The sequence below is a fragment of the Hippoglossus hippoglossus genome, chromosome 22 (assembly GCF_009819705.1).
Source record: "Hippoglossus hippoglossus isolate fHipHip1 chromosome 22, fHipHip1.pri, whole genome shotgun sequence".
Classification (NCBI taxonomy): domain Eukaryota; kingdom Metazoa; phylum Chordata; class Actinopteri; order Pleuronectiformes; family Pleuronectidae; genus Hippoglossus; species Hippoglossus hippoglossus.
In genome coordinates, this window is record NC_047172.1 from 4,777,125 (window position 1) to 4,787,869 (window position 10,745).

Genomic DNA, 10,745 nt, shown 5'->3' on the forward strand with positions numbered 1-10,745 from the left:
GCAGATGGCAGTGACGCAACAGCAGTGACAGCGGCTCGATAAACAGAGAGCGAAGAAGAAGAAGACTGCGGGATCTGCCTGCATCATCAGGAAACTCACAGAGCCGGACGGGAGACAGAAAAGATGGCGTTCACATTCGCGGCCTTTTGCTACATGCTCGCCCTGCTGCTCACGGCGGCGCTTATCTTCTTCGCTATCTGGCACGTAAGTACCCGGGCGGGGGGGACCTCGGAGCGGAGCGCGGGCCCCCCGGTTCAGCGGCGCCGGGCACGCGTCGCTGGGGGGGAGGTGGTGGGAGGCTCCGGCCGCGGGCTAACGGGAGGCCGGCGGAGAGGGGCTGCAGATCTCCACGCAGTCTGGATAGGACGCGTTCGCAGGGAACTCCGTGTTCTCTTTTCGAATCCACTCTTTTTTAAGATCTGCCGCGTTCTTCAGAATGAATGGAACACACCCTGCTAGCGGCTAACGGCTAAACGTAGCACCTCAACCACCAAACGCGTTATTTCACTGTATTGTCGCTATCTACTCGCGCTCTTTAGCTTCTAACGAGCCGCTGCGCAGTTACAATAAACCTCCAGTTCCACGACGAGCTAAGTGTTAAGTGACAAGTGTTTGTTGCCAGTCGGCTAGTTAGCAGGCTTAGCTAACAGGCGCTGTCACCCGTTAGCTTGATTCCTCCCCCCCCCCCCCCCCCCCCCCCCGCTAGCTCGCAGTTTCTTTAGCTACATTAGCTTTAGCTTCACGGTCAGAACGTCAACATGTTGCTACGGAATAAAACTTTAATGTGACGCGTTCACGACTTTAATAGTTTTGATCGTTAACGTTGCTCGGGTGCTTTCGGTTTCTGTGAGTCACGAGACAACACGTGACCCGCTTATTAGAATAAAAACAATGCGAAATAATGCAAGAGAAATAAACTCTGAAGTTTAAATACATATAACGAAACGATATGAACACATATTGCACATATTTAATTTTGTACGTATTCTCTTGTTATTTTCTATAAGTATATTCACTCACTTTAGGTCCTGTCTCAATATTTACTATTACTAGCTTCTTAATTCACTCTCTCACCTATTTTACTATTTAATGTTGATGTTAAAGTCAATAGCAGATTCCTGACATGTTGAATATCTACTTTATCTAACAGCTAATTTGTCAGTGGTGATTATTCTATTCAGACGATTAACCTAAAACCAAACTGATTAGTAAACAATTAAGTCATTAGCAAAGCAAAACTATGAAACATTGTTTATGTAAAACTTAGTAAACGTGAGGATTTGTTGTTTTTATTCCTTGTCGATGGTTTTGTCTTTTTATCGGACAAAACAAAGGATGACAGCATCATCTCTCTGTCACTTTTCCATTACACTGTCAAAGTAATGGAAAAGTTTTACAATATCTGGCATATTGAAGATACTTTACACTGACAGTATTCTGCATATATGTTATTACTCTTAGTGTAACACACACGTGTAACGCTGTCAATCGTAAAGTTGTTTATTGCTGCATTCTGCTCCTCTTGTTCCTGCAGATTATAGCTTTTGACGAGCTGAAGACCGACTACAAGAATCCTATAGATCAGTGCAACACTTTAAATCCGGTAAGTGACCCCCACACTACCTGACACACACCCCCGCCCTTGCCTATGTGACTGCATGCAGATTTGCTGTGTCTGACAGATACTTCATTTTGTTTTCAGGAGTTTTTATCCGCCTATCTGTCTTTCTTCAATCATTTCTCTGCACTGTTATGCTAAATAACCTGCCTGTTGTGAATTCAGTGATCTCGTCAGCTGTCAAACTCTAACGCCTTTTTGTTGTTTTGTTATTTCCCCCCCCCCCCAAAAATCTGCTTTTTTTTGGTTTGTTTTTTCTTACACTTTTTTTAACGGCATAAAGACAGTTGAAAAGGTCAAAAAGATTAAAAGAGTCAAAATTGCATTAAAGGTTTGTACCAGTCTTTTTTAGAATGCCCGCTCAGTTCGACTCAGTCTTGTCATTTTGCACGGGGAAGTGTTTGCAAACGTCTTTTCAGTTAACTAATCTGAGAGTCAGAGTTCAGCTCGGGATTAGACACCGTGCCACGTGTGCCCCAGGTTCTCTACCGTCCAGTAGATCTTCTTCTTATACTTGTCCTCACTTATCTTACTCGTATTTTTCACTGCTGTGGATTTCAAATCTATTAGTTAATCTTGCTATTTAAGCTATTAAACTGTTTTATAGGCACAGAGGCCACGTTACTCATGAGAAGCATTAGAATATGAAGGAGGTGGATAATAATATTATCTCTTGGATGAAATATTCCTTGTTATTAAGTGTAGCTGTTAACTGAAAAGACTTGCAAATGCTCAAAACATGCATGATCTTTTACAACCTACCCTTTGTTTGCATATACTGTGACTGGAACAGTACATTTCCAGTAAACACAGAAAGTTAGGTAACTGGTCTTGAGTTTACAGTAACATGTCACCAGGCGTATACACTGTCCTGACAGAGACTTTGTATAATAATATAAAGAGAAATCTGTAGAGTCGGACTGATTTATAATATAAATATATGAGCCTCTATGGTTGCTGAAATGCCTCGAGATGAAAACATGTATTTCACAGAAACGATACATTTATATTTACATTTTATTTGTTATAACGTTTACGGTTAAACTGTAAAACGTCAAACCTCAATTACACTTTGTCATAAGGGTTTGATACTCGACATCTTGGGGAGAATTTACCCTAAAAAATGTTAATATTTATCTGCCGATATATATCAGCATCAGTTGGTATCAGCCTAAAATCCATTAATCAGATGATTTGATTTTTGTTGCAAAGCTTTTTGAACAGTGGACACTTTCATCTGTGGTTCGAGGTGTCAGAGGAAATAAAGTTTACATTCCAGCTTTAAATTAAACATTTCTTAATATGTCACAATTATCTGTTCGGAGGAAGCTGCAGTTTGTTTCAGCAATTAGCAGAAACTAAGCTCCTGTGCACGAGCTCAGCGTTTGGCTCGAGCCTCCATCACCTGGGGTTCAGAGCAGATGGCTGCAGAGTCCCAACACACTCCAGCTCAGCAAAATTTGTCACGACTGATTGGTTGATAATTTCACTAGTAGGAGGAGTTACTTATCCACTCGACAGTTCGATCTGTTCCTTTGACCCCACTGGTCGTTCTGCGTGTCCAACACTCAGGTGGCAATTTTCAATTTTTCCAGCTGTGATCAGTTCTGTATTTGGCAGCACAGTGCAGGATTCCAATACATTCTAGCTCCCCCCACCCCCTTCCTCCTCCCACATGCCCTTCACCTTTCCATCTGTGGGCTGTTGGTCCCCCCCCCGCCCTCCCCCCCCAAACTACCCACCCTTCTGCCCTTTTTTTTTCAAATGCATGGCTTCCATGTGGTGCCTCCATCTGCCCCCCAGAACCCCGCACCAGTTCAAACTCTGTCAACCCGAGGGGGGGGCTGCTGCATCAACCCTGCTCGTGCTCGCAGCATGGTGTCTCTCCCGTGTGTCGCCCACTCCCCCGCTTGTCAGGGAGCCGGGCAGCCTGTAGGCTCCGCCCCCTCGCTGTAAAAGATGTTGCGGTTTGAGATGCAGAGCGAGATGTTGATGGGTTTTCTCCTCTCACTCGTGGTCAGACTTGATGATGCATGACATAAAGAAACCTTATCCATCTACTTCAAACTGCTAAACTCAACCAGCCGCTCACAGGATTTACTATAGAAGATAATCTGGCTGTAACAGTTCCTCATTACGGTTCCACATCAGATTGGCGATAGTGACTAAACCTCACTGCAGCAGCTCGTTAAACATCAAATGAGTGAAGTGGGTTTTTTTTCTCCTCAGTTTTAACGAGCATTTTCAAACCCTCCGATTTTGGCTCAGGTTGCGTGTCTTTGTTTTTTCATCCTGGTTGTGTTTCACATTTGGTCAAATCAGTGCTGTTGTGTATTTCACCTACAGCACGACACCTTCCTACACATTTAATAATGTGAAGTCCTGAAACGAAGCTCGGCCTGATGGCGTGACCCAAACGCAGAGTTCAGAGTTTAGTCCATGTGTGTTTCACTCTGTGGAGCTGGCTGCAGTTTGTAGAGTTCTGACTCTTTTAAATAGCTCAATTTTCTTTTTTATAAAATGGCCTCGTTGCCTGTGAGACTGGAACTGGAGGCTGCGTCGTCTTCAGTATTTCGTGAGGACGGCCAAAGAGTTTCTTTTGCTATTAGTCAATAAAACCCACGGTCTGATGAGAACGAGTTGGACTGACTGTTCATCACCTGACGATTCTGACATTTTGTCTAATTTTCTTTGCAGCTGGTTCTTCCAGAGTATCTCATCCACTTCTTCTTCTGTGTGATGTTCTTCTGTGCGGCCGAGTGGCTCACCCTCTGTCTCAACCTGCCGCTGCTGGCTTATCATGTCTGGAGGTGGGTATCTGAACGAGAGGACTCCATTGTGTTTGGTCCTTCAATACAATTCGGTACCATTAACTCTGTCTTAACAAACATAGAACACAATCTGACTTGATCCCTCTCTGTGGTTTCCCTGTGACGCAGGTATATGAGCAGACCCGTGATGAGCTGCCCAGGACTCTATGACCCAACAACCATCATGAACGCTGACATCCTGGCGTACTGTCAAAAAGAAGGCTGGTGCAAACTGGCTTTCTATCTCCTGTCATTCTTCTACTATCTCTATGGGTACGTATTCACTTGGCTGCAGGCATCTACATCTGTTCAGTACAAAGCCTCCTTTTAAAACTGTAAAATGGCATTTTGACACAGCTTTAAAGTAGAGTAGCACTCAGAGTTCATACCTTCGTCAAGGCCCAACAGTTCTAGACATCAGTCCTCTAAACATTCCATCAAGATCCATCAATGATTCTCTGGCAGAACTGTAAATGTTGAAAAAGGCACAAATTCCTTGATCTGCCCCCTGATCCAGATCTAACGCTGAAGTCAATAAGTTCTTCCCTCATCGATACCACATCCTTTCACCAATTTCTTAGAAATCAGCTCAGTTGTTTTGGTGTAATCTTGCTAACAAATGAACAAACTCGCATAGAGGCAAAGACACAACGTCCTTGGTGACTGTAACATTCATTATAAGTTAGATTTAAAGGTGCTGGAAGATAGATTGCTAACTGGTTCCCTTTATTTCCAGCAGTCACACTAAGCTAAGCTAACTCTCTCCTGGCTGTAGCTTCATATTTACGGTCACGTTTTGATCGTTTTGTCTCACTCGGCAAGAAATCTTACAGCCACGTTTTTAAGTCTCATTTACGCCCATTTTAATAAAAAGTATAAAGAACTTGTAAAAAAAACATTTCAAACAATCCACACTCAGTAACAATCTGTCCCCGTGTCTGATCCGCTCCAACAGGATGATCTATGTGCTGGTGAGCTCTTAAACCGGACGATGAAGGACAAGGACCTGCATGTACAGTAGACGACCAGACACTATGAACTTAGTGCTGCAACACTGGACCTGCTGGAGATCCCCTCCCCCCCCCGCTCAGCCATACAAGGCGCCATTTCAAGCTGACGAACTCTCCAACCTCCCCACACACAGCGCAGAGTGTCATTTCGGAAACATTTAGCCCGTCTTAAGGGAAAATCATGGTCGAGGCGTTCTTTTCATAGCATTACAGTTTCAAATTTTATAGAAAATAAGGACAAAACCTCATCCACGGACAAGTTTTCTTTTTTTTCTTTTTCTTTTAAGGGTGTGGTGATTTTTTTTTGATACTTGGGATTTAAATAAAGTTTTGTTTTCATCTTGGTTCCCAGGTGAGAATCTGAGCTGCATTTGCTTTTTTCTGCCGATTTACATTCGGAGCTTTTAACAGCTAATTTCCGCCACGTGATTTCATTGCCATCGCTAAAACAGCAAAGTGCAAACCGGACTCCTGCTCACAGACGGATATGGTCTTGAAATGAACATGAAGGTACAGATATGTACAGCGAGGGCTGACGTGCATTGGGTTATCACTTAGAGAAACGTGTTGCACGGGGACAATCGTCGTCTGGTTGTCACTACATCTGATGAATAGCTTCCATGTTTCAGACCCATCTATCACGTTGAATAATGTAATCCCCGCTGAAAGTATCGGTGATATGTTTTAAGTGTGAATCCAGAGTAGAAAGCAACGTGTGTGTGTGCGACCTGTGTTTGTGTAGAATCACCCCCCCCCCCCCCCACCCCACAGCTGTGGATACATTTAAAAAAGGCTGACTCAACAGTACTCAACATTTTGATTCTCTTGCTTTCTGCATTGGAGTTTCTCTGAATCTGCTCCTGTGCCACACTGTTGAATGGACCTTTTTCAAATTCCTCTGCTGTTCTCGTCTTTGTGAGTCTTGTTAATTTCAACACCGAATACTCCAGTGTTAGGAACGCCAACTTTTATTTATTCAGTGTTTTTCCTTTTCCTTTTCCCTCCAGGATATCAAACACTCCTCGGTGTTGCTCATGTCAGGAATCAAGAATCTGGAAAGTAATCTCCTTTTAGAGTCGAGGCCGATAGACTTCATTTTTCAGAAATACAGTATTTATTGCCATTTTTAAATGTGTAAATTTATCAGGGAAAGGGATAAAGATCATTTGTCACAATAATGTTTTTATGTATTAGATCCCATTTGTGTCGCATCTAGGAAATGACAACTCGAGTTTATTTGAATCTAAATAAATTCATCCCACTCTTTACAATGGACTGGAACTTTATTTTAAAAAGGAAAATTAGAACAAACACATTTTTTATCATTAAACCAAACAAGGTAAATACATCATAATAAACTCACTGCCAACACAAACATGATTTCCTCATTTAAGACTTTATTCCATTACAATGAGGAGAAGAAAATCAATATATTAGAGTATTCTGTTAAAGTGCAGTCATTAGAGAATGCAGTTATAAACACCCACAATCAAACACACTAATATTTCCCGTGTTGAAGCAGCGATCACCGAGACACGGAGCGCTCTGTGGAAACCTGTCTGCTCTCCTGGTACGCCGTGTACTTCTCACGGAACTCGTGCAGGAAGTTGTATTGCTGTGAAAAGTCCATTTTATTAGTAAATATGTTTGTTACGAAAAACTATTTGAGTTCAAATTCAAGAATTTACAGAAAATGAGCTGCAGCCAAAACAAACTAACATTAAGAAGGATCAGTTGTGGTTTGTGGGTTATTAAAATTATAATTCATCACATAAGTTTCTCTCCAATACTGGATTTAAAAAAAACATATCAATTTTAATATTTGAGATTTCAAAGATCTAATGATACATTGGCCACTATTGGTTTTTAACATATTTAACAAGAGGAAACCATTCTTAAAAATCTTTTTAGAAAATAACTGATCAGTTTAGGGACATTTAACATTTATGTAAAAAAATTTTACATGTAAAAATAACAAGAAGCTAATTCACTGGTATTTGGCTCCAAATTCATCTTTTCACACTTTCCATGTTTGCTTGTTGGCTAATGAAGGATTTTCAGAAGCTAAATCTTTGGAAGGATTGTGAAGGATTATCCACCTTCAGCAGGTTTAGAGTCTCTGCACATTCTTTTTCATTTATTTTCACCAGTGAAATGAAAAACCTGCAGCCTGGAAGGAGGAGGATATATAATCTATAACTATGTCATGGAAGAAGAAGAGCAGCCTCTCACCTTCACAGTTTGTATCGCTCCTCCTCCTCGGTGCTCCCTGAGGATCTCGATGGCTTTGTTTGCCGTCATCGTCGACGAGAGCTGCAGCAGCAGACAGGCGGCGACTGAACAGAAACGAGAACACGACACCGTCATGTGATCAGAGCGGCGATGAACACGAGTAGAGAGCATTTAGCATTTTTTACAAGAGGTCAAAGTTTAGCAGATAATGACGTTCGGGCTTAAAACTTGAGTTGCACGCATTGATTTGATACAAAGATTAAAAGGGGTAACTTTCAAAGCACAAATAAAATATTCTTACTTAATCCAGATCGTCCCAGGCCTCCATAACAGCTGAAGGGGAACAGAAAAAAGAGCAAATCCCAAATCAAAGGCACGGCTGAAAGCAAATTGTTCAAATGCGCAACGAGACGTGAAAATGACTTTTGTGGTTGTCGGGCTGTTGGGCGCTTGATTCAAAACTCGCAAGATACAAAAAGATTTTTTACAATATTTCAAATATTAAAACACAGAAAAGAGTGGTAAAATTGTAAAAAAAAAAAGAAAAGAAAATCAAGCCTCACACCTTTCTTTGTCAGAAGTAACAGAATCATTGCAACATTACACACATTTAAATTGATAGTTTTAGTCTGAAGGATGACTTCACTCACTGGATCACCGTCCTCCTGTTGTTCTCGATGCCGACCTGCAGCTCCTCGAGGATCTGGCAGCACTGCTGCAGCTCAGGAGCGTCTCCGTCGAGGAACGGCGTGTGGTGCACGGTGAGGCCTCGCTGCCGGTAGACGTCCAGCAGGGAGGGAACCCGGTACTTGTTGAGTTCCCCTCTGGTGCAGAAAACAAACACGTCCTGGACGCCCTGGTTCTTGAGCTCCTCTGGCAACAAGAGACGCAGCATATTTATAAACTGATTAAAACTCCAGAGACTGAGGTAAAACAAGAATTTGAAAACTGGTAACTTTGCTCAGTTTAAGAAACAGAAAGAATCAAGTTCCTCTCACCGACGTCTCTTTGCAGACTCCTGCGAATCTCTTTGTATTTGCAACCTGAAGTCAGATGAGAGAAATTTAATTGAGATGAAAAAAACAGGAGAAATAACACAAGAGCAGCAGGAAGTGTGAAGGATGAAGTGCAGCTTCACCTGGTAGTGCACATATCCCCAGAAACTGAGAGCACTCCACCATGGACAGAGGTAACCTGAGAGCCAATCACAACACACGTGCACAGTTTAACAACAATCTGAGCAAATACTTATAATCCTGAGAGAAAATTACACATTTTGTTTAAAGACACAAAGGAAACGAGTGAAAACGCACCAGGTGACGTGAAAGGGCGTCAGCTGCTCCTCGCCGATCTCCTCGTCTTCTGACGACGAGTCAAACTCACTCGTCCTCATGACTTCAGACCAAAACACTGTTGGGAAAACAAAAAGAAAAAAGAGACTATGTTAAAATTCAGTGTCGAGTCGCAGAACAAAGCGATTTTTGTGTTTGTTGTTTGTTTTTTCAGCTCATTTGCTTTTGATCATGTTTTATTTTTGATAATATTCAAAACAATAATCATGATTTTAGATTCTCTGAGGATTTCTGTGCAGTTTGAAACTTTCTTAAAGAAGCAGAATCTACTGCTCTGAATCTTCTGGGTTGAGTCTCCACAGACTCTGGAGACCTGGACCTGGCAGTTTGTCCTGTTCCTCCTGTCAGATCCTGTCCGTCTCCGTCAGACTGGACGTGAAGCCTCAGTGAGCCGACGCCTTTCGGCCTCATCACAGATACAAGGAATGTTTTACTCAACTCGGCTTCATTCTGGCCTCTTAACAATAAAAGCCCGACTGATGGTGTAAAACTGAGATGATCGTCTTTCCGGCAGATTCTCCGACCTCCTGACGCTTTGAGACACTGACCGAGGAAAAGTCCTGGTGTCTTTAAACTTCCATTTCACATTTACTGTTTCTCCTGGACACACTTAACACTGGTACTTCCTGGTTTGTACACAAACAGGTTCTAGAAAACCCCCCAAGGGTCATTACAGCAAACAGGATTCACCTGATCCGTCTGAAGACTTTAGATTTTCATTACATTTCCCTCAAAATAAGTAAAACCTCTTGAACCACAATGGAAAGACTTAAATTATGATTAAAAACCAGTGAAGAAACAAACAGATGTGACACACGGATCCAATTTAAAAAACTATATATTAAAATCAGGCGTGAGATGGTTTTGTGATGTATTTTGTTCTTGGGATGTTTGAAAGTAGGTTTGTATTTATTCTGATTAACAAAATGTGATTCTTTCTTAATTGTTGAAGCAAAACATAAATAAAAAAAGAGGGTAGAACTAGAAAAGGTTTTTATTTTTAATTCAACTTCCTCCTTTTCCAGCTTGGACTTCCTTATTTGAATTTCACTAGAATTTGATATGACTTGATTTGTTACCATGTGTGGAATAAATAAATAATAAATAAATATCATGTTTATAAGTTATTTAGTGTGGACTTAAAAATCTAACATACAACATGAGGTGTTTATAAAATGGGCGTGACTACTTCCTGAAGCCACTGTGTCCTAATGAAATATTCAGTAACACATTCTGATGCTACTAGTTGTGTGTGTACATTTCGTAGTAGTAGTAGTAGTAGTAGTAACAGCTGGCTGAGCTAATGGCTAACACATGCTAACACCAGGACATACGAGGTCCTTTAAATAAAAATAAACACTCACGTGTAAACTGAATGAAACAAGCGACAGTTTCTACTCTTTCCAGGACTTAGTCAGATCCACTGAAGCCACAAAACAAACCCACACAGTGTTAAACATTAGCTTCAGTGCTGAGCTGTTGTTAGCTCTCGTTAGCTCTGCGGCTAATCCGAGTGAACGAGGTCGGACAGAGACTAATGTGGTTTTATCTTGATTTATACTTTAAGATAAAAAACAGACACAGAAGTATTAGTACTATTTAAACTCGAGTATTGTGATAAATCCTTGTAGTTCTCCGGGTTTCTTACCAGTCGCACTCAGCTCCGCTCCTCTGCATGTTTTTGACAGATCCGTCGGCTTCGATTTCAAAACTCAGCGAGTAG

At 41.7% G+C, this 10,745-nt stretch overlaps 2 protein-coding genes across 4 annotated transcripts in view; one reads left to right on the forward strand and one right to left on the reverse strand.

Moving 5' to 3' along the window:
- cnih1 (cornichon family AMPA receptor auxiliary protein 1) lies at positions 1–6,706 on the forward strand. Of its 2 annotated transcripts, XM_034577368.1 has the most exons (6): positions 47–204; positions 1,535–1,603; positions 1,902–1,949; positions 4,316–4,428; positions 4,558–4,701; positions 5,384–6,706. In XM_034577368.1, exons 1-6 carry the CDS (start codon positions 124–126, stop codon positions 5,409–5,411), a joined length of 483 nt encoding a protein of 160 aa, XP_034433259.1. In that variant the 5' UTR covers positions 47–123; the 3' UTR covers positions 5,412–6,706. The 2 variants fall into 2 exon arrangements, with proteins under 2 accessions (XP_034433260.1, XP_034433259.1); XM_034577369.1 differs by lacking the exon at positions 1,902–1,949 and having other exon boundaries at positions 1–204.
- Positions 6,707–6,818: 112 nt separating this feature from the next.
- The window catches only part of cdkn3 (cyclin-dependent kinase inhibitor 3), a 3,967-nt gene continuing 40 nt past the window's right edge, over positions 6,819–10,745 (reverse strand). Inside the window, exons 1-8 of one of the 2 annotated variants that reach the window (XM_034577358.1) lie at positions 10,671–10,745; positions 8,984–9,080; positions 8,809–8,864; positions 8,669–8,713; positions 8,321–8,543; positions 7,972–8,003; positions 7,671–7,774; positions 6,819–7,053 (exon numbers count right to left, since the gene is read on the reverse strand). The exon at positions 10,671–10,745 is cut by the window's right edge and continues 40 nt beyond it. In XM_034577358.1, the coding sequence (XP_034433249.1) occupies positions 6,964–7,053; positions 7,671–7,774; positions 7,972–8,003; positions 8,321–8,543; positions 8,669–8,713; positions 8,809–8,864; positions 8,984–9,063 (630 nt within the window). In that variant the 5' untranslated portion in view covers positions 9,064–9,080; positions 10,671–10,745 and the 3' untranslated portion in view covers positions 6,819–6,963. Of the gene's footprint in view, positions 7,054–7,670; positions 7,775–7,971; positions 8,004–8,320; positions 8,544–8,668; positions 8,714–8,808; positions 8,865–8,983; positions 9,081–10,386; positions 10,430–10,670 lie in introns of those variants that run through there. The other variant, XM_034577359.1, reaches the window with a different exon arrangement.